The 26261-nt window shown below is 27.3% G+C and overlaps 1 protein-coding gene across 1 annotated transcript in view; it reads left to right on the top strand.

Annotated features, from left to right (window-relative positions):
* Positions 1 to 26032, top strand: part of LOC129741363 (uncharacterized) — a 51670-nt gene extending 25638 nt beyond the window's left edge. Inside the window, exons 2-3 of the mRNA XM_055733087.1 lie at positions 24402 to 24605; positions 25968 to 26032. Of these exons, the coding sequence (XP_055589062.1) occupies positions 24402 to 24605; positions 25968 to 26032 (269 nt within the window). The remainder of the gene's footprint in view (positions 1 to 24401; positions 24606 to 25967) is intronic.
* The last annotated feature ends 229 nt before the right edge of the window (positions 26033 to 26261 follow it).

Below are 26261 nucleotides of genomic sequence, written 5' to 3' on the forward strand. Positions count from 1 at the left end.
AATTCTGCAAAAAATCATGGATGAGTTTTGGACCAAAACGAAGCTTCTAAGACCCCAGGGTTTGAGAAATTCAAAAATGACCCCAAATCGACTCAGTCTACAGTTTGAGTGACACAGAAAAAATATGAATCCTTAACAACACTAAAATTAAAAACCTTTAATATTACATGACGTATAGAACGCGATTTATTAATGTAAATTAACAACTGCAAAAAAGTTGAATCCTTAACAGCATTGAATTTTAATGACACAAATATTACTTGACACGGAACACGATTAGTTGATGTAAATTCACATCACATATAATGTAAATAGAAAGAAGCATCAAATATGACGGAATTTTCAGTGCGCATTAAATATTACACGTTTTAAATTTTTTACATGTCTTTCTAATTTTACAAGTCTATAGAAGTTACAAGACGTGTAATATTTAACTCACACTCACAAATTCATCATATGTGAGGCTTCTTTTTCATATGTGATGTAATTTTACAAATTTTTTTGTCACACAAAAATCTCAACAACACTGAATTAGAAATTTTTTAAAATTACACGACATAAAATGTTTTAAGGACATTGAATTTGAATTTAATCAATATAACAATACACTGAACGTGATAATGCCATGTAAAATTATAAACTGTCAAGAACAGGACCAAACAACAAATGTAAACAAACTGTTAAGTCAAGTCGTGCACCAAAGTATTTTGTTAAAGAATTGTCTCCGCGCGCGAGTAAGTTTATCGGAATTGATAGTTCCCGGAGATCTTCGAGAAGCAGGGATGCGGTACTGGATCCAGTACTTTGGGGAAGAAAATTAAAATAATTCAAAATATTTGCGAGATAAAAATTTTTGCCGCCTAATAAAATGAATTATATAATTATAGAAAGATTTTATTTTTATTAGGAGATGAGAAAATTCCATTAATTCCATTAATCATATTAACAATAACTAAAACTGAGCAAATTCCTATTGGAAAGTTTTTCTACCAATATTCAGTGATTTTATAATTCACATAATTTTTACTTTACACGTTGCAAAATTTTGCATAATTTTTTATTTTTCACTTTGATAAATTGTACTGGCGTGTAATTTTCAACAAGCACTGAAAATTCCGTTAGATATATAATATGCTTCTTTCTATTTACATGACATGCGATGTGATTGTACACATTTTTTTCGTAGTGTGTACCACACCCCTCGGAAAATGGAGTTATGGCTGTTTTTACCCCCAATTCCCCTATATTTTTCAATTATTTCAGAAAAAAGTATGTTCGGTTTTGAAAGAAATGGAACGTATCTCGTATGATTTTATTTCCAAGGAATGGAATTGAGACTATTCGAGCCACCGCACGTTTTGGAAACAGGAGAGGCTGTTTTACCCTCAATTCTCCTACATTTTTCAAATAGTTAAGAAAACGCATGTTTGGACTTGAAATTTGTTTACCAAATGGGACGTATCTTGTGTGATTTTCTCGAGGAATCCATTGAAGGCTGTTTGCGTTACAGCACTTTTACTCTCAATTCCCCTACATTTTTCAAATATTTTAGAAAAAAGCATGTTCGGACTTGAAAATTTTGAACCAAATGGGACGTTTCTTGTGTAAGTTTTTTAAAGGAATCCAACGAAGCCTGTTTGAACCACCGCACGGATTGGAAAATGGAGTTATGGCTGTTTTACCCTCAGTTCCTCAACAATTTTAATTGTTCGGTCTTGAAAATTATGAATCAAATGGAACGTATTTTGTGTGATTTTTTTCCGAGAAATTCAACGTAGCCTATTTGAGCCAACGCACGCATTGGAAACATTGGAATTATGGCTGTATAATTTAAATTTTAAATACCTCAATTAACGTCAGATAGGGGAGAAGAGAACATAACGACCACCTGGGGCATAATAAGCATTCCCCTTTCCTACAAAAGTACGTATTTTCTTAAAGAAATTTTCATGAGGATTTGTTTCGTACTTCCTATAGTATTAATTTTTCACTAAAAAAGTAATCTTCTTATCATCTTTACAGAAATATTTAGAAAAAATTATCAAGGTTCTCAAGTGACGAAAATATTATAATTTTTGAGCACCGCGAAATAAGTTTTTATGACATTAAAATCATTTGATATTTAATGTACGCACTGCAACATTATGTAAACATTATTTCTCAATTTTCATGATCATAAAATTTTTGATTTATCACTTTTATCATTTTTAAAACGCATATTTACTTAAATTTGTTGGCTTGGGGCGAACAGAGCACTATCTATCGGGGCACGATGAGCGTTTTCTGCCATAGCATCTAGCATAAGGTTGCCAGAATTTTTTGCACTCTCATCCGGTCCTAGCAATTCCGGGCATTTTTTCAAAAAAACCTGGCAAAATCCGGGCATGGATTTCAATTTTTCAAATCCAAAAACCGGGCAAAAACCGAGCAAAATTTAGGTATTATTATATATAAAAGCAAAGAAAAATGCAAAAAAATGAAATTAATATCTGATTAATGTAATTGCAGACTTCCAAAAACATTTTGGAACACTTAAATATTTAAAGGTTTATTAAAGTAAATCATCGAAATTATTTGGAACAACCGTTGAAAATTTTCATACCGATAATCGGTTTTCCTGAAACTTACTCAAAAAATTTGATTTTTTTTTGGTTTCTTCGTGAAAGTTGTGAAAAAATCCGGGCAATATCCGGACTTTTTTCACGGTATCCGGGCAACCGGGCCGGACCGGACTTTCTCGAAATTTTGCATCAAATATCCGGGCAAACCCGGATAAAACCGGGCAATCTGGCAAGCTTAATCTAGCAGCGAATTCCACTCGATGTAGTCAATTGAATTATAAAGCTACAGATTGACTAGTTTACATCTGACGATTGGTGATGTTTTGCAAGATGTTTTACACAAATTCATCTGGAAAAACCAATTGGAATCTGGTTGGAACCTTTTCATGAGCAGGCATCTCGAAGAATTAGAAATCTTAAATTCGCTTTTAACATAAATTTCTTTGTCCATCAGAACACATCTGTCACATTGCGTAAAAACCGGTTGCACAGATTGCGATCTATGAAACTGCTCATTTTTAGTTATTTGCTGGGTTTCTTCTACTAGACAGGCAACACTTTTTGTCTACCAGAAACGGATATACTGCATAGTTCAGGAGTCTGCATTAAGTTATCCCTAATAGCCCTAGACTTTTCACCATAGTTGAGATCAAGGATTCCACTACGATGCTTGGTTTGAACTTCGTGAGCATCCTAGAGTGGCTGCTTATACTTCTCAACCATTAGGGCAAAAAAATGAGTTATCAAATCGACAATGTAGAATTTCCGAGGCGATTGTGCAACATTATTATTATCATGTTTATTTGCATCGTTAATATCTCAAAAACACGTGAACTTAAAAATCTGAAAAAATAAGGCAAGATAGCCCTTTTTATAACCAACACAATGCTGCTAAATATTTGCATACCCAAGCTCTAGTAACGTCGCTATCACTGAAATGAAGTGTCCGGTTACTAAATGATCATAGCTTTTCTTGCTTTGACAATGTATAGTAGTTGAAGTCATTAAAACTTCAATAAGATCATTTTTAGATAATTCACATCAAAAATTGTTTTAAGCATATTTAGAGCATATCTTCGAAATCTAACAACCTATTGAAGATCTGATGAGTACATTTGAAAGCCTTTAATTCGTACTTACTTTGTTAGTTCAACGTAAAAACTATATGTTTGATGATTCATATTTTGATTTCACACACCTTCTGCGAACTTGAGATATACTTTATTATGATGAAAGGTGCAGTTTGAATGATAGAAATATAAATAATATTTCTAATTTGTACCTTCAAAGTAAGTACCAACTATTTTTTTTCCAGCTGCTATACAGCTTTTTTAACTGATGTTATTTATCTGATTTTTGGCATCGAATAGTCGAAAATTTCATAGCAGAATAATGTCAAAAAATCATGTTGTATTTACATTACAAATACCTATTCTTTCACATAAAGTTTTGTTCTGATCGGTCGAGAATCAGTAGAGGGATTTTCAACCGGTATCTTCAAACTAACCCTCTTAGATCAAATAAGCATCACGAAACATTTTTCGAATGAGGATTGATCAGAGCTCATGTAAAAATTCTATTGAAAAACTCCAACTTCATCAGCTAAGCCCGTTTCTTCCTTAAATGACAGTTTTTCATAAAAAGGATTTAGAAAAATTTAAAATCTCAACCTCATTTTGCACTGTGTAAAGAATCTTTTGTTTGAATGATATTTTGAAGAAACAGAATCGTTTCTATTGACTTTTTTTTTCAAACAGTTGGTCAATAATCACCAAGAAAGAAAAATCGCCCACAAAAGGATTAAAGTTTGTCATCTGACTTCAACGAAGAGAGCTAGGGAGACAACTCCAGACCGCATATTTCGGTCAAAGCCTGGAGAAAAAAAAACTCAGCAAAAGGACATTGCCAGTTAAGGTTGTTCATTTTCGGATGTGTATACATTTGTAATACCCAAATGACATCTAAATGATGGCAAAACAACCAGCAGAACTTGGCGAAAAATATTCAAGAGGGCAACGCACATGTAACCTACAAACAACGAAAAAGGATTCCAACTTGCAGGAGGTGAGGCAAACTCTTGTAAAAGGATTACGCAAAATTGCTTCTGACCGAGTCTTTCGGTCGAGGTTTTTCTTCTCTGTTTTTCTTAGAGTTGTTCTCTGTTTTTTTTTCTGGGTGGAAGTTTTCCAGGTCAGTTACCCGACGACACATTCTGAATTGGCTGGAATGGGTCTCTGTTTTTTCTTTCTTTCTGACGTTGGTAACCAAAGGATTTCATGTGTCAACAAAGGTGAAATATGGAGATCGATTTTGTGCTATGCGTCTTTTGCCTAACATTCTTGGAAGTTGAGGGAAACTGAACCTTTTGGAGTTGTTTAACATTAAAGGGTGAGTTTCAAACCGAATCACGCAAGAGTTGAGTTTAAACTAAAGCAAACCGTGTCGGCGTCCTTCAAATGAGACGCTTATTGTTGGCGTCCCCGGTGCAGAAACCCTAAAATCAGGTAAATATGATTATCTCCAACCGTGACGCCCCAAAACAATTTCCCCAGGAGCAGGACCAGCCAAATGGGGCACACTTTATTCGGTAGCTTCTCACTTACTTCTGGCTGTAGACTAGAGTGTACGCGTGGGGAGCTAATTTATATGGTAATGATGTCGCTGCCGTCGCGACGCTTTGCGATATTGGAAGCTTCGAGCGCGAGTACGCGCCAAAGCCTAATGGCCTTGAACTAATTCGCGTGATTGGAACCACACGCTGCTGCCTGGTGTTTTTTTTTTGGGTGGGCAAAGTGAGGCGGAACGGACAAGAATTTTCCTGCGCGTCGTCGGTCGATGGAAGTCTGTTTCATAGATTACTAACTATAGGTGAATTCCGCTGGAATTTATTATGCATCGATGAACCAGACGCTCCAGCAGCGGCGTTATGATACGGGCAATAAAGTAGCGTTCTGGTTCGATTGAATCCTTGGGGACTGTTTTGAAAGATAACTTTATGATAAATAGCCGGGATTAAACTATGAGCTAGAGCTAGAATAGCTACATAGTAAGTCGATTCGAGACAGAAGCGAAATTTAGAGCCTTCCCCAGGGCACTAAATCATTAAATTTTCATCTGTCTTTAATCTGTTGTGGAAAATTTACTGCGGATTGAAAAACAATTTTGCTATAAAAATTTTGAAAATGACAAAAATTACAAAAATTACAAAAACTACAAAAATGACAAAAATATCAAAAAAAACAAAAATGACAAAAATGACAAAAATGACAAAAATGACAAAAATGACAAAAATGACAAAAATGACAAAAATGACAAAAATGACAAAAATGACAAAAATGACAAAAATGACAAAAATGACAAAAATGACAAAAATGACAAAAATGACAAAAATGACAAAAATGACAAAAATGACAAAAATGACAAAAATGACAAAAATGACAAAAATGACAAAAATGACAAAAATGACAAAAATGACAAAAATGACAAAAATGACAAAAATGACAAAAATGACAAAAATGACAAAAATGACAAAAATGACAAAAATGACAAAAATGACAAAAATGACAAAAATGACAAAAATGACAAAAATGACAAAAATGACAAAAATGACAAAAATGACAAAAATGACAAAAATGACAAAAATGACAAAAATGACAAAAATGACAAAAATGACAAAAATGACAAAAATGACAAAAATGACAAAAATGACAAAAATGACAAAAATGACAAAAATGACAAAAATGACAAAAATGACAAAAATGACAAAAATGACAAAAATGACAAAAATGACAAAAATGACAAAAATGACAAAAATGACAAAAATGACAAAAATGACAAAAATGACAAAAATGACAAAAATGACAAAAATGACAAAAATGACAAAAATGACAAAAATGACAAAAATGACAAAAATGACGAAAATGACAAAAATGACAAAAATGACGAAAATGACAAAAATGACAAAAATGACAAAAATGAAAAAAACAACAAAAACGACAAAAATTACAGAAATTACAGAAATTACAAAAATGACAAAAAATGACAAAAAATGACAAAAAATGACCAAAACTGACAAAAAATGACAAAAAATGACAAAAAATGACAAAAAATGACAAAAATGACAAAAATGACAAAATGACAAAAATGACAAAAATGACAAAAATGACAAAAATGACAAAAATGAAAAAAACAACAAAAACGACAAAAATTACAGAAATTACAAAAATGACAAAAAATGACCAAAAATGACAAAAATTACAAAAATGACAAAAATGACAAAAATGACAAAAATGACAAAAATGACAAAAATGACAAAAATGACAAAAATGACAAAAATGACAAAAATGACAAAAATGACAAAAATGACAAAAATGACAAAAATGACAAAAATGACAAAAATGACAAAAATGACAAAAATGACAAAAATGACAAAAATGACAAAAATGACAAAAATGACAAAAATGACAAAAATGACAAAAATGACAAAAATGACAAAAATGACAAAAATGACAAAAATGACAAAAATGACAAAAATGACAAAAATGACAAAAATGACAAAAATGACAAAAATGACAAAAATGGCAAAAATGACAAAAATGACAAAAATGACAAAAATGACAAAAATGACAGAAATGACAAAAATGACAAAAATGACAAAAATGCCAAAAATGACAAAAATGACAAAAATGACAAAAATGACAAAAATGACAAAAATGACAAAAATGACAAAAATGACAAAAATGACAAAAATGACAAAAATGACAAAAATGACAAAAATGACAAAATTGCAAAAATGACAAAAATGACAAAAATGACAAAAATGACAAAAATGACAAAAATGACAAAAATGACAAAAATGACAAAAATGACAAAAATGACAAAAATGACAAAAATGACAAAAATGACAAAAATGACAAAAATGACAAAAATGACAAAAATGACAAAAATGACAAAAATGACAAAAATGACAAAAATGACAAAAATGACAAAAATGACAAAAATGACAAAAATGACAAAAATGACAAAAATGACAAAAATGACAAAAATGACAAAAATGACAAAAATGACAAAAATGACAAAAATGACAAAAATGACAAAAATGACAAAAATGACAAAAATGACAAAAATGACAAAAATGACAAAAATGACAAAAATGACAAAAATGACAAAAATGACAAAAATGACAAAAATGACAAAAATGACAAAAATGACAAAAATGACAAAAATGACAAAAATGACAAAAATGACAAAAATGACAAAAATGACAAAAATGACAAAAATGACAAAAATGACAAAAATAACAAGAACTTCAACAATTACAAAAATTACAAAAATAACAAAGATTACAAAAATTACAAAAATTACAAAAATGAAAAAAACTACATGTACTACAAAAATGACAAAAATGACAAAAATGACAAAAATGACAAAAATGACAAAAATGACAAAAATGACAAAAATGACAAAAATGACAAAAATGACAAAAATGACAAAAATGACAAAAATGACAAAAATGACAAAAATGACAAAAATGACAAAAATGACAAAAATGACAAAAATGACAAAAATGACAAAAATGACAAAAATGACGAAAATGACAAAAATGACAAAAATGACGAAAATGACAAAAATGACAAAAATGACAAAAATGAAAAAAACAACAAAAACGACAAAAATTACAGAAATTACAGAAATTACAAAAATGACAAAAAATGACAAAAAATGACCAAAACTGACAAAAAATGACAAAAAATGACAAAAAATGACAAAAAATGACAAAAATGACTAAAATTGCAAAAAATTACAAAAATTACAAAAATTACAAAAATTACAAAAATTACAAAAATTACAAAAATTACAAAAATTACAAAAATTACAAAAATGACAAAAATGACAAAAATGACAAAAATGACAAAAATGACAAAAATGACAAAAATGACAAAAATGACAAAAATGACAAAAATGACAAAAATGACAAAAATGACAAAAATGACAAAAATGACAAAAATGACAAAAATGACAAAAATGACAAAAATGACAAAAATGACAAAAATGACAAAAATGACAAAAATGACAAAAATGACAAAAATGACAAAAATGACAAAAATGACAAAAATGACAAAAATAACAAAAATAACAAAAACTTCAACAATTACAAAAATTACAAAAATAACAAAGATTACAAAAATTACAAAAATTACAAAAATGAAAAAAAACTCCAAAAACTACAAAAATGACAAAAATGACAAAAATGACAAAAATGACAAAAATGACAAAAATGACAAAAATGACAAAAATGACAAAAATGACAAAAATGACAAAAATGACAAAAATGACAAAAATGACAAAAATGACAAAAATGACAAAAATGACAAAAATGACAAAAATGACAAAAATGACAAAAATGACAAAAATGACAAAAATGACAAAAATGACAAAAATGACAAAAATGACAAAAATGACAAAAATGACAAAAATGACAAAAATGACAAAAATGACAAAAATGACAAAAATGACAAAAATGACAAAAATGACAAAAATGACAAAAATGACAAAAATGACAAAAATGACAAAAATGACAAAAATGACAAAAATGACAAAAATGACAAAAATGACAAAAATGACAAAAATGACAAAAATGACAAAAATGACAAAAATGACAAAAATGACAAAAATGACAAAAATGACAAAAATGACAAAAATGACAAAAATGACAAAAATGACAAAAATGACAAAAATGACAAAAATGACAGAAATGACAAAAATGACAAAAATGACAAAAATGACAAAAATGACAAAAATGACAAAAATGACAAAAATGACAAAAATGACAAAAATGACAAAAACGACAAAAATGACAAAAATGACAAAAATGACAAAAATAACAAAAATAACAAAAACTTCAACAATTACAAAAATTACAAAAATAACAAAGATTACAAAAAATACAAAAATTACAAAAATGAAAAAAAACTCCAAAAACTACAAAAATGACAAAAATGACAAAAATGACAAAAATGACAAAAATGACAAAAATGACAAAAATGACAAAAATGACAAAAATGACAAAAATGACAAAAATGACAAAAATGACAAAAATGACAAAAATGACAAAAATGACAAAAATGACAAAAATGAAAAAAATGACAAAAATGACAAAAATGACAAAAATGACAAAAATGACAAAAATGACAAAAATGACAAAAATGACAAAAATGACAAAAATGACAAAAATGACAAAAATGACAAAAATTACAAAAATGACAAAAATGACAAAAATGACAAAAACAACAAAAACGACAAAAATTACAGAAATTACAAAAATGACAAAAAATGACAAAAAATGACAAAAAATGACCAAAAATGTCAAAAAATGGCAAAAAAATGACAAAAAATGACAAAAAATGACAAAAATGACTAAAATGACAAAAAAATAAAAAAAATTACAAAAATTACAAAAATTACAAAAATGACAAAAATGACAAAAATGACAAAAATGACAAAAATGACAAAAATGACAAAAATGACAAAAATGACAAAAATGACAAAAATGACAAAAATGACAAAAATGACAAAAATGACAAAAATTACAAAAATGACAAAAATGACAAAAATGACAAAAACAACAAAAACGACAAAAATTACAGAAATTACAAAAATGACAAAAAATGACAAAAATGACAAAAATGACAAAAATGACAAAAATGACAAAAATGACAAAAATGACAAAAATGACAAAAATAACAAAAATAACAAGAACTTCAACAATTACAAAAATTACAAAAATAACAAAGATTACAAAAATTACAAAAATTACAAAAATGAAAAAAACTACATGTACTACAAAAATGACAAAAATGACAAAAATGACAAAAATGACAAAAATGACAAAAATGACAAAAATGACAAAAATGACAAAAATGACAAAAATGACAAAAATGACAAAAATGACAAAAATGACAAAAATGACAAAAATGACAAAAATGACAAAAATGACAAAAATGACAAAAATGACGAAAATGACAAAAATGACAAAAATGACGAAAATGACAAAAATGACAAAAATGACAAAAATGAAAAAAACAACAAAAACGACAAAAATTACAGAAATTACAGAAATTACAAAAATGACAAAAAATGACAAAAAATGACCAAAAATGACAAAAAATGACAAAAAATGACAAAAAATGACAAAAATGACTAAAATTGCAAAAAATTACAAAAATTACAAAAATTACAAAAATTACAAAAATGACAAAAATTACAAAAATTACAAAAATTACAAAAATGACAAAAATGACAAAAATGACAAAAATGACAAAAATGACAAAAATGACAAAAATGACAAAAATGACAAAAATGACAAAAATGACAAAAATGACAAAAATGACAAAAATGACAAAAATGACAAAAATGACAAAAATGACAAAAATGACAAAAATGACAAAAATGACAAAAATGACAAAAATGACAAAAATGACAAAAATGACAAAAATGACAAAAATGACAAAAATGACAAAAATGACAAAAATGACAAAAATGACAAAAATGACAAAAATGACAAAAATGACAAAAATGACAAAAATGACAAAAATGACAAAAATGACAAAAATGACAAAAATGACAAAAATGACAAAAATGACAAAAATGACAAAAATGACAAAAATGACAAAAATGACAAAAATGACAAAAATGACAAAAATGACAAAAATGACAAAAATGACAAAAATGACAAAAATGACAAAAATGACAAAAATGACAAAAATGACAAAAATGACAAAAATGACAAAAATGACAAAAATGACAAAAATGACAAAAATGACAAAAATGACAAAAATGACAAAAATGACAAAATTGCAAAAATGACAAAAATGACAAAAATGACAAAAATGACAAAAATGACAAAAATGACAAAAATGACAAAAATGACAAAAATGACAAAAATGACAAAAATGACAAAAATGACAAAAATGACAAAAATGACAAAAATGACAAAAATGACAAAAATGACAAAAATGACAAAAATGACAAAAATGACAAAAATGACAAAAATGACAAAAATGACAAAAATGACAAAAATGACAAAAATGACAAAAATGACAAAAATGACAAAAATGACAAAAATGACAAAAATGACAAAAATGACAAAAATGACAAAAATGACAAAAATGACAAAAATGACAAAAATGACAAAAATGACAAAAATGACAAAAATGACAAAAATGACAAAAATGACAAAAATGACAAAAATGACAAAAATGACAAAAATGACAAAAATGACAAAAATGACAAAAATGACAAAAATGACAAAAATGACAAAAATGACAAAAATGACAAAAATGACAAAAATGACAAAAATGACAAAAATGACAAAAATGACAAAAATGACAAAAATGACAAAAATGACAAAAATGACAAAAATGACAAAAATGACAAAAATGACAAAAATGACAAAAATGACAAAAATGACAAAAATGACAAAAATAACAAAAATAACAAAAACTTCAACAATTACAAAAATTACAAAAATAACAAAGATTACAAAAATTACAAAAATTACAAAAATGAAAAAAAACTCCAAAAACTACAAAAATGACAAAAATGACAAAAATGACAAAAATGACAAAAATGACAAAAATGACAAAAATGACAAAAATGACAAAAATGACAAAAATGACAAAAATGACAAAAATGACAAAAATGACAAAAATGACAAAAATGACAAAAATGACAAAAATGACAAAAATGACAAAAATGACAAAAATGACAAAAATGACAAAAATGACAAAAATGACAAAAATGACAAAAATGACAAAAATGACAAAAATGACAAAAATGACAAAAATGACAAAAATGACAAAAATGACAAAAATGACAAAAATGACAAAAATGACAAAAATGACAAAAATGACAAAAATGACAAAAATGACAAAAATGACAAAAATGACAAAAATGACAAAAATGACAAAAATGACAAAAATGACAAAAATGACAAAAATGACAAAAATGACAAAAATGACAAAAATGACAAAAATGACAAAAATGACAAAAATGACAAAAATGACAAAAATGACAAAAATGACAAAAATGACAAAAATGACAAAAATGACAAAAATGACAAAAATGACAAAAATGACAAAAATGACAGAAATGACAAAAATGACAAAAATGACAAAAATGACAAAAATGACAAAAATGACAAAAATGACAAAAATGACAAAAATGACAAAAATGACAAAAATGACAAAAATGACAAAAATGACAAAAATGACAAAAATGACAAAAATGACAAAAATGACAAAAATGACAAAAATGACAAAAATGACAAAAATGACAAAAATGACAAAAATGACAGAAATGACAAAAATGACAAAAATGACAAAAATGACAAAAATGACAAAAATGACAAAAATGACAAAAATGACAAAAATGACAAAAATGACAAAAACGACAAAAATGACAAAAATGACAAAAATGACAAAAACGACAAAAATGACAAAAATGACAAAAATGACAAAAATAACAAAAATAACAAAAACTTCAACAATTACAAAAATTACAAAAATAACAAAGATTACAAAAATTACAAAAATTACAAAAATGAAAAAAAACTCCAAAAACTACAAAAATGACAAAAATGACAAAAATGACAAAAATGACAAAAATGACAAAAATGACAAAAATGACAAAAATGACAAAAATGACAAAAATGACAAAAATGACAAAATGACAAAAATGACAAAAATGACAAAAATGACAAAAATGACAAAAATGACAAAAATGACAAAAATGACAAAAATGACAAAAATGACAAAAATGACAAAAATAACAAAAATAACAAAAACTTCAACAATTACAAAAATTACAAAAATAACAAAGATTACAAAAATTACAAAAATTACAAAAATGAAAAAAAAACTCCAAAAACTACAAAAATGACAAAAATGACAAAAATGACAAAAATGACAAAAATGACAAAAATGACAAAAATGACAAAAATGACAAAAATGACAAAAATGACAAAAATGACAAAAATGACAAAATGACAAATATGACAAAAATGACAAAAATGACAAAAATGACAAAAATGACAAAAATGACAAAAATGACAAAAATGACAAAAATGACAAAAATGACAAAAATGACAAAAATGACAAAAATGACAAAAATGACAAAAATGACAAAAATGACAAAAATGACAAAAATGACAGAAATGACAAAAATGACAAAAATGACAAAAATGACAAAAATGACAAAAATGACAAAAATGACAAAAATGACAAAAATGACAAAAATGACAAAAACGACAAAAATGACAAAAATGACAAAAATGACAAAAATAACAAAAATAACAAAAACTTCAACAATTACAAAAATTACAAAAATAACAAAGATTACAAAAATTACAAAAATTACAAAAATGAAAAAAAACTCCAAAAACTACAAAAATGACAAAAATGACAAAAATGACAAAAATGACAAAAATGACAAAAATGACAAAAATGACAAAAATGACAAAAATGACAAAAATGACAAAAATGACAAAAATGACAAAAATGACAAAAATGACAAAAATGACAAAAATGACAAAAATGACAAAAATGACAAAAATGACAAAAATGACAAAAATGACAAAAATGACAAAAACGACAAAAATGACAAAAATGACAAAAATAACAAAAATAACAAAAACTTCAACAATTACAAAAATTACAAAAATAACAAAGATTACAAAAATTACAAAAATTACAAAAATGAAAAAAAACTCCAAAAACTACAAAAATGACAAAAATGACAAAAATGACAAAAATGACAAAAATGACAAAAATGACAAAAATGACAAAAATGACAAAAATGACAAAAATGACAAAAATGACAAAAATGACAAAAATGACAAAAATGACAAAAATGACAAAAATGACAAAAATGACAAAAATGACAAAAATGACAAAAATGACAAAAATGACAAAAATGACAAAAATGACAAAAATGACAAAAATTACAAAAATGACAAAAATGACAAAAATGACAAAAACAACAAAAACGACAAAAATTACAGAAATTACAAAAATGACAAAAAATGACAAAAAATGACAAAAAATGACCAAAAATGTCAAAAAATGGCAAAAAAATGACAAAAAATGACAAAAAATGACAAAAATGACTAAAATGACAAAAAAATAAAAAAAATTACAAAAATTACAAAAATTACAAAAATGACAAAAATGACAAAAATGACAAAAATGACAAAAATGACAAAAATGAAAAAAATGACAAAAATGACAAAAATGACAAAAATGACAAAAATGACAAAAATGACAAAAATGACAAAAATGACAAAAATTACAAAAATGACAAAAATGACAAAAATGACAAAAACAACAAAAACGACAAAAATTACAGAAATTACAAAAATGACAAAAAATGACAAAAATGACAAAAATGACAAAAATGACAAAAATGACAAAAATGACAAAAATGACAAAAATGACAAAAATAACAAAAATAACAAGAACTTCAACAATTACAAAAATTACAAAAATAACAAAGATTACAAAAATTACAAAAATTACAAAAATGAAAAAAACTACATGTACTACAAAAATGACAAAAATGACAAAAATGACAAAAATGACAAAAATGACAAAAATGACAAAAATGACAAAAATGACAAAAATGACAAAAATGACAAAAATGACAAAAATGACAAAAATGACAAAAATGACAAAAATGACAAAAATGACAAAAATGACAAAAATGACAAAAATGACAAAAATGACAAAAATGACAAAAATGACAAAAATGACAAAAATGACAAAAATGACAAAAATGACAAAAATGACAAAAATGACAAAAATGACAAAAATGACAAAAATGACAAAAATGACGAAAATGACAAAAATGACAAAAATGACGAAAATGACAAAAATGACAAAAATGACAAAAATGAAAAAAACAACAAAAACGACAAAAATTACAGAAATTACAAAAATGACAAAAAATGACAAAAAATGACCAAAACTGACAAAAAATGACAAAAAATGACAAAAAATGACAAAAATGACTAAAATTGCAAAAAATTACAAAAATTACAAAAATTACAAAAATTACAAAAATGACAAAAATTACAAAAATTACAAAAATTACAAAAATGACAAAAATGACAAAAATGACAAAAATGACAAAAATGACAAAAATGACAAAAATGACAAAAATGACAAAAATGACAAAAATGACAAAAATGACAAAAATGACAAAAATGACAAAAATGACAAAAATGACAAAAATGACAAAAATGACAAAAATGACAAAAATGACAAAAATGACAAAAATGACAAAAATGACAAAAATGACAAAAATGACAAAAATGACAAAAATGACAAAAATGACAAAAATGACAAAAATGACAAAAATGACAAAAATGACAAAAATGACAAAAATGACAAAAATGACAAAAATGACAAAAATGACAAAAATGACAAAAATGACAAAAATGACAAAAATGACAAAAATGACAAAAATGACAAAAATGACAAAAATGACAAAAATGACAAAAATGACAAAAATGACAAAAATGACAAAAATGACAAAAATGACAAAAATGACAAAAATGACAAAAATGACAAAAATGACAAAAATGACAAAAATGACAAAATTGCAAAAATGACAAAAATGACAAAAATGACAAAAATGACAAAAATGACAAAAATGACAAAAATGACAAAAATGACAAAAATGACAAAAATGACAAAAATGACAAAAATGACAAAAATGACAAAAATGACAAAAATGACAAAAATGACAAAAATGACAAAAATGACAAAAATGACAAAAATGACAAAAATGACAAAAATGACAAAAATGACAAAAATGACAAAAATGACAAAAATGACAAAAATGACAAAAATGACAAAAATGACAAAAATGACAAAAATGACAAAAATGACAAAAATGACAAAAATGACAAAAATGACAAAAATGACAAAAATGACAAAAATGACAAAAATGACAAAAATGACAAAAATGACAAAAATGACAAAAATGACAAAAATGACAAAAATGACAAAAATGACAAAAATGACAAAAATGACAAAAATGACAAAAATGACAAAAATGACAAAAATGACAAAAATGACAAAAATGACAAAAATGACAAAAATGACAAAAATGACAAAAATGACAAAAATGACAAAAATGACAAAAATGACAAAAATGACAAAAATGACAAAAATGACAAAAATGACAAAAATGACAAAAATGACAAAAATGACAAAAATGACAAAAATGACAAAAATGACAAAAATGACAAAAATGACAAAAATAACAAAAATAACAAAAACTTCAACAATTACAAAAATTACAAAAATAACAAAGATTACAAAAATTACAAAAATTACAAAAATGAAAAAAAACTCCAAAAACTACAAAAATGACAAAAATGACAAAAATGACAAAAATGACAAAAATGACAAAAATGACAAAAATGACAAAAATGACAAAAATGACAAAAATGACAAAAATGACAAAAATGACAAAAATGACAAAAATGACAAAAATGACAAAAATGACAAAAATGACAAAAATGACAAAAATGACAAAAATGACAAAAATGACAAAAATGACAAAAATGACAAAAATGACAAAAATGACAAAAATGACAAAAATGACAAAAATGACAAAAATGACAAAAATGACAAAAATGACAAAAATGACAAAAATGACAAAAATGACAAAAATGACAAAAATGACAAAAATGACAAAAATGACAAAAATGACAAAAATGACAAAAATGACAAAAATGACAAAAATGACAAAAATGACAAAAATGACAAAAATGACAAAAATGACAAAAATGACAAAAATGACAAAAATGACAAAAATGACAAAAATGACAAAAATGACAAAAATGACAAAAATGACAAAAATGACAAAAATGACAAAAATGACAAAAATGACAAAAATGACAAAAATGACAAAAATGACAAAAATGACAAAAATGACAAAAATGACAAAAATGACAAAAATGACAAAAATGACAAAAATGACAAAAATGACAAAAATGACAAAAATGACAAAAATGACAAAAATGACAAAAATGACAAAAATGACAAAAATGACAAAAATGACAAAAATGACAAAAATGACAGAAATGACAAAAATGACAAAAATGACAAAAATGACAAAAATGACAAAAATGACAAAAATGACAAAAATGACAAAAATGACAAAAATGACAAAAATGACAAAAATGACAAAAATGACAAAAACGACAAAAATGACAAAAATGACAAAAATGACAAAAATAACAAAAATAACAAAAACTTCAACAATTACAAAAATTACAAAAATAACAAAGATTACAAAAATTACAAAAATTACAAAAATGAAAAAAAACTCCAAAAACTACAAAAATGACAAAAATGACAAAAATGACAAAAATGACAAAAATGACAAAAATGACAAAAATGACAAAAATGACAAAAATGACAAAAATGACAAAATGACAAAAATGACAAAAATGACAAAAATGACAAAAATGACAAAAATGACAAAAATGACAAAAATGACAAAAATGACAAAAATGACAAAAATGACAAAAATGACAAAAATGACAAAAATGACAAAAATGACAAAAATGACAAAAATGACAAAAATGACAAAAATTACAAAAATGACAAAAATGACAAAAATGACAAAAACAACAAAAACGACAAAAATTACAGAAATTACAAAAATGACAAAAAATGACAAATTACAAAAATGACAAAAAATGACAAAAAATGACAAAAAATGACCAAAAATGTCAAAAAATGGCAAAAAATGACAAAAAATGACAAAAAATGACAAAAATGACTAAAATTACAAAAAAATAAAAAAAATTACAAAAATTACAAAAATTACAAAAATTACAAAAATTACAAAAATTACAAAAATTACAAAAATTACAAAAATTACAAAAATTACAAAAATTACAAAAATTACAAAAATTACAAAAATTACAAAAATTACAAAAAATAGAAAAATTACAAAAATTACAAAAATTACAAAAATTACAAAAATTACAAAAATTACAAAAATTACAAAAATTACAAAAATTACAAAAATTACAAAAATTACAAAAATTACAAAAATTACAAAAATTACAAAAATTACAAAAATTACAAAAATTACAAAAATTACAAAAATTACAAAAATTACAAAAATTACAAAAATTACAAAAATTACAAAAATGACAAAAATTACAAAAATTACAAAAATTAAAAAATTACAAAAATTACAAAAATTACAAAAATTAGAAAAATTACAAAAATTACAAAAATTACAAAAATTACAAAAATTACAAAAATTACAAAAATTACAAAAATTACAAAAATTACAAAAATTACAAAAATTACAAAAATTACAAAAATTACAAAAATTACAAAAATTACAAAAATTACAAAAATTACAAAAATTACAAAAATTACAAAAATTAAAAAATTACAAAAATTACAAAAATTAAAAAATTACAAAAATTACAAACATTACAAAAATTACAAAAATTACAAAAATTACAAAAATTACAAAAATTACAAAAATTACAAAAATTACAAAAATTACAAAAATTACAAAAATTACAAAAATTACAAAAATTACAAAAATTACAAAAATTACAAAAATTACAAAAATTACAAAAATTACAAAAATTACAAAAATTACAAAAATTACAAAAATTACAAAAATTACAAAAATTACAAAAATTACAAAAATTACAAAAATTACAAAAATTACAAAAATTACAAAAATTACAAAAATTACAAAAATTACAAAAATTACAAAAATTACAAAAATTACAAAAATTACAAAAATTACAAAAATTACAAAAATTACAAAAATTACAAAAATTACAAAAATTACAAAAATTACAAAAATTACAAAAATTACAAAAATTACAAAAATTACAAAAATTACAAAAATTACAAAAATTACAAAAATTACAAAAATTACAAAAATTACAAAAATTACAAAAATAACAAAAATAACAAAAATTACAAAAATTACAAAAATTACAAAAATTACAAAAATTACAAAAATTACAAAAATTACAAAAATTACAAAAATTACAAAAATTACAAAAATTACAAAAATTACAAAAATTACAAAAATTACAAAAATTACAAAAATTACAAAAATTATAAAAATTACAAAAATTACAAAAATTACAAAAATTACAAAAATTACAAAAATTACAAAAATTACAAAAAAATCAAAAATTACAAAAATTACAAAAATTACAAAAATTACAAAAATTACAAAAATTACAAAAATTACAAAAATTACAAAAATAACAAAAATTACAAAAATTACAAAAATTACAAAAATTACAAAAATTACAAAAATTACAAAAATTACAAAAATTACAAAAATTACAAAAATTACAAAAATTACAAAAATTACAAAAATTACAAAAATTACAAAAATTACAAAAATTACAAAAATTACAAAAATTACAAAAATTACAAAAATTACAAAAATTACAAAAATTACAAAAATTACAAAAATTACAAAAATTACAAAAATTACAAAAATTACAAAAATTACAAAAATTACAAAAATTACAAAAATTACAAAAACTACAAAAATTACAAAAATTACAAAAAAATCAAAAATTACAAAAATTACAAAAATTACAAAAATTACAAAAAATACAAAAATTACAAAAATTACAAAAATTACAAAAATTACAAAAATTACAAAAATTACAAAAATTACAAAAATTACAAAAATTACAAAAATTACAAAAATTACAAAAATTACAAAAATTACAAAAATTACAAAAATTACAAAAATGACAAAAATTACAAAAATTACAAAAATTACAAAAATTACAAAAATTACAAAAATTACAAAAATTACAAAAATTACAAAAATATCAAAAATAACATAAATGACAAAATCTATAAAAAATTGACAAAATTCACAAAATTGACAAAAATTACAAAAATGACAAAAATGACAAAAAAAGGCAAATTTAACCCCTTCCAATTTTTAGGGCCAACCAACAAAATTCACAGGATCCACAAATTGCTTGGTTCCAAAATTAGCGTTGCTCGCAGCGTACAAAGCGCGTGTTGATGAATTCCGCCTTTGGGGATCTCGAGCTAGCAACATGTCTAAGTCTAGAACGGTGTAAATCCATCCACCCACACGATTCTCGGGATATGCACGTCGGGCGGCTCGGTTGACATGAAAATGACATTTGCCTTTGCCATGTTTGAATAACTCAGCTGAACCGAGGCAACAAGAAGATGACGAAAGGCTGCGACATGGATCCAACAAATTGGCGGCTTCAAGCTTAGCTCGAACATGTCCCGGTAACTTTGCGAGCGATTCTCGACGCGTTCCTGGTTATAATTCTGGTCCAACAATACCCACGGGAGGAAAAGGTGGTTGTTCCTTGGCACTATGTATGTAGATTGTAGGGAGTTGAACCTTGGCCGCTGCCGCCAGGGCTTGAATTTGAACTACGAAACACTATTGACACACGATGGTGGCGCGGTTCAGGGGATGTAATACGACATTCTCTGTCGTTAACTCGGTTTTTGACAAGGAAGGGTGTTTCATTCCCAGAATCCCAGAAAGGATGAAACTTCTCATTTGATACTTGGAATCCTAATTTAGCTTCAAAGTAACAATGTTTATCGGGTTGGAAGAATTTTTACTGTTTCGCCAGGTTCAAACTTTTTGTGTAAAGACGTATTGACTTTAATATAAAAAAGGGGTTATTAACTTAAACCGCGATCGGTAAAAATGACTGATGGAGGCCACCTTTTGTAATAAACACTTTCAACTTTTTAAATCTTCTTATATATAAAAATGGAGACGTTTTCTTTGTAACACCATCACGTATAAACGGACGGTCGGAATGAAGTGCAATTTGGTATCCGAGGGTTTTTCGGGCCAAAGATGGTTTGTATAATGGTTTCGAGAATTTTAGTTTTTTTTGGAGGGCTCCCATACAAAATCATATCCTTTTTTTCTATTTTTTTTTGCATTTTTTGCAAATATAATAGACATACCTACAAACTGATGATTGACCTTACGCAATCAACTATGAGTATAACAGATTCAACTATAATAGTACAGTGTCGGATAATAGAATAGGACCGCTCTAATGCAAAATATTCAAATCACCTTTAAACTGGCAATTCAAATATAATAATATGCGACACCTAGCGGCAAGCACTTATTGTAGTATGCCAACTTTGTATACTGCACGTTTGTTGTAATCAAAGCAACCCGTTTGTTCTACTCGACCAGAAAGCTGTCAGAGGGTGAAAAAAGTCGCGTCATAAAATAAGACCAACTCATCGGTTCGGCTGTTCCGGCATTTTCAACGCTCTAGATTTGAAGAAAAGGTGTTGTTTTCGGTGTTGTTTGTCCATTTTCGTATCCTGGTAAGTATTTCCCATAAAATTAATCATGTAAATCATGAAAACAAACAAAAAATAAAGATTTCCTTCCCCCTACTCTGTTTTCAGCGAAAAAGCGATGGGTCGGGCACAGCACTGCACGGAGGTCCAGCGAGCGATCATCCGGAATCTGTACAAGGCTGGCAAAAGCCAACGCGAGATTGCCGACTACTTAGGAAGGTCGAAAACTTTCGTTTTCAACGCGCTTCACAGCACCGGCAAACGGGAACTGACCGGCCGCCCCCGCAAAACGATGCCAAAGGACGATTCGGCAATCTAGCGGGCCTCGCAAAAGGACCCTTTCAAAGCGTCCAACCAGATCAGAGACGAGCTGAACTTATCTGTGAGTTCCCGGACGGTTCAGCGACGGTTGGCGAAGAAGGGACTAGGAGGAAAAAGTCCCCGGAAGGTGCCGATGCTGACGCCGAAGCACTTGAAGGCGCGGCTGAAGTATGCGAAGGATCATTTCGATTGGGTCGGTCCGGAAAAGGAGAAACTGTGGAGAAATGTGCTGTGGTCGGATGAGACCAAAGTGAACCTCATCGGCTCGGACGGAAAGAGTTGGGTCCATCGCCCACTCGGCTCTGCGTATATGCCCCAGTATACAAATAAAACATTCAAACATGGAGGAGGTAGCATCATGGTGTGGGGGTGCTTTTCTTGGTACGGGGTGGGTCCCTTGTACTGAATCGACCGGATTATGGACCAGCATCTCTACGCCCAGATACTTCGGGAAGTAATGCTGCCACACGCCGAGTGGGAGATGCCCCTAAAGTGGCAGTTCCAGCAGGACAACGACCCCAAACATACCACTAAAACGGTTAAAAAGTGGTTCCAGGATAATAAGGTAGACGTTATGGAGTGGTCAGCACAGTCCCCTGATCTCAATCCCATGGAGAATCTATGGGAAATAGTTAAACGTAAGGTGTACACCGGAAAATCAAAAAACAAGCAGCAGCTGTGGGAGAGAATCCAGGCGGTGTGGTACGCTATCCCGGTGAGAACGTGCCAAAAGCTGGTGGAGTCGATGCCGAACCGGGTGCGAGAAGTGATGCGTAATAAGGGTTATACCACCAAGTACTAACCCTGCAAATCGATCACGGTATGAATTTCCTTTTTTTTTTTAAATTTTTCTACCATGAATTCTAAAGCGGTCCTATTTTATGTCGTGTTATTTTAGTCAGTAAGTATGCTTAAAACGTATTTTTAAATAAAGGACAATTGTTTTGACTACGGATGATATTAATTTCTTCAAAGAATGGAATTTACAATTCGTAAATGGTTTGAGGCACTTAAATGGAATTTTTTTTTCTCAAAGTTTTGTCACTTTCTGTTTTGGATTGAGCTGTGGTCCTATTCTATTGTCCGACACTATATAATTGATTGAACTGAAAATATGATAGATACAACTACAATTCTATTATTGAATTTATGCATTCAACTAAAAATATAACAGATTCAACAATACATTTCTGGTTGACCTCTCACTTTCAACTATAAATATAATAGATTCAAATTGATTCAATTGTAAATATGATAGATTCAACTACAATTGTTTGACTGATTTCATGCATTCAACTCTAAATATAACAGATTCAACTATACACCTTTCACATTTAACTATAAATATGATGAATTCAACTGTAATAGTATAACTGATTATACTGTAAATATTATAGATTTAACTTAAGGTTGCCAGAATTTTTTCAGCACCCATACGGGCCGGATAAATCCTGGCAATTTTATCTTAAAACCTGGCAAAATCCGGGCATTTGTTTTGAAATTTATGACCAAAAAACCGGGCAATATCCGGGCAAATTTGTTCTCAATAATAACTCAACAAAAATCCACAAAAATAAACTTGAAATAATTATTTTTTTCATTAAAATTTATCAGTTTAGTTGATATCAAATTTTAGGCTTCCAAAAAATCTTTCAAAATTATTTTTATAAAGATTGCTAAGAAATTTTCTATTTTGACGTATAAATAAAAAAAAAAAGTGCAACACAATTGTGTGGTACATACCAGTTAATAGGAAGGAAGAATAAGGATCAATGATTTAAAAATCCGATTAAAATGATACCAGTTTCGGCTTATAACTGCTGAATCATTCGGTATTTTAAGCTAAATATGGTTTGTATGTAGCCTAATACTTCAAGCTTATCTTTGGATAACTTAAAGTACATAAATTAAGCTCTGTATTAGAAAGTATTTAGAGAAAACGTTCGAAATCACTAATCGAATTCCTCCAAAAAAAGAGGTTTATGCGATGCACTTAAGAAGAGTGTCTCTATCACGGACATCTTTTTGGTTGTACATGCAGGGTGTGACGCAGAAAGAGATTCTTGTAACAGTTGAACAAAATTATATTATTGAAGGAAAAACCTAGTTCGCAGTGGCAAGCCGTGTTCCAGCAAGATGGCCAGCAAACAGCCGGTTTCTAGCCATTCGGGTCCCAGCCGGCCGGGTTCCAGTCAGCCGAGGTTCAGCCAGCCGAGGTCCAGCCAGCCGATGAAATCGATGGCATCCCGAAAGCTGTTCGAGAGGGAGCTTTTCGGAGATACCGAGGACATGGACATTGAAGACGGCCCTGGTTACGACAAATTGGTTTTTTTGTTTGATTTGGCAAATAAAGTGAAAAAATCCGGGCAAAATCCGGGCTGTTTTCAATGAAATCCGGGCTACCGGGCCGGACCGGACTTTTCATAAATTTTGTATTAAATAACTGGGCAAACCCGGATAAAACCGGGCAATCTGGCAACCTTAATTTAACTACAAATGTATGATTGATTCTAGGCATTGAACTATGAATATAGTATATTTAACTATATTTTATGATTGATTGTGTTACTATAACTAATTCATTCATAAACTACATGTTCATAAGTCAAGCCTGTGTGCTCTCAGCAGCAGGCAGCTCGTGTTTATCAACTGGAGATATTTGCTGGAACAAATTTCAATTTCTTCTTTTGTCACCCCCCTCCCCCGCCCCCCTTCGAAATTTCCGAAAACCCGAAGGGGGAAATAAATAAAGTTTGAAGTACTTTATTTAAATTTTGAAAAAAAAATTCAAATATCCGAATGATTACAAGACCAAAAAACAAATTTTGGAAGATGGGAGGTATTTCACCTTTTCTATTCTTGATTTCATTGAATTTTTCGATACAAAATTACTTTATCTATAGATTTTGTGCAATGCTATTGTATGCAATTTGGTTGCATACAAGATTTCGTGCAATTTATTCCAATTGATTTGTTTTTTGCATTATTTTTTATTCTCCCCCCCTTTCGGTGTACATACTCCGAGTGACAAAAGAAGGATTTGAAATTTGTTCCGGCCTAATAAGCAAAGGAAGTATAATTGAATAGCACATATGCTTGTTTAACCTTCCAAAGTCGTTCGCTAAACATTTGTTTTTAAACTCATTGTTTAGGTAATTTATTTTATTTACTCGACATTTCAAAATTAAGTCGATATGTTTAACCAGAATATTCTGGTTGAGGAATTGAAAAATCCGAAAAATTAATTTTATTTGTAAAATAATCATAACTTCTGACAGATTTTCAGCATTAAAGTGTTTCTTTGATGTTTGAAATTGTTGAGAATCCATCTATCCGACAATGTATAGATATGTTGGAGCCCAATGAAAGTTTTAACCGCTAACTCAGATCTTCCGGTAGAAAAAAATCTTACTTTAAAAAACGACATCCTATCTTGGCTTTGCTTAGCTGTATTTCATTTTCCAATTTACCGATTTTCAAAACTTAAATTTTAATTATTTGTCGTTAATTTGAGCATTATTTTCATAGAACATACTTGGTTTTCTAAAATTCCCAGTTCTTCAGTATATTGGAATGATGATAAAGATGTTTGAAATGTGCGTTTTGGGTATTATTGACCCGAACAGCTTTGGAGGGTTAAAGAAAATTGTGAAAATTTTTTTCCTTCCTTCAGGTCAAATCAAGCCAGATGCGGCAGCAACTAAATTGCAAACGAAGGAAATGATACCGCTGGAGTAATCGGTAGTAGACATCCCGGTTTGGTGGCACCGATTTACGTTTCATCGGGAAGCAGAAATGGCTGGACAATGCCAAAACCGTTGATGTGCTGACCGCTATCCCGTACAAAGCATAATCGTATTATTCGTTGTTAACATAATCTTTTTCGTGCAAACAAATAAACAAAAAAAATGTATAAAACCATAATAATAATAACCAATAATAACCAATAACCAATAACCAACCGTAA

The sequence above is a fragment of the Uranotaenia lowii genome, chromosome 2 (assembly GCF_029784155.1).
Source record: "Uranotaenia lowii strain MFRU-FL chromosome 2, ASM2978415v1, whole genome shotgun sequence".
Taxonomy (NCBI): domain Eukaryota; kingdom Metazoa; phylum Arthropoda; class Insecta; order Diptera; family Culicidae; genus Uranotaenia; species Uranotaenia lowii.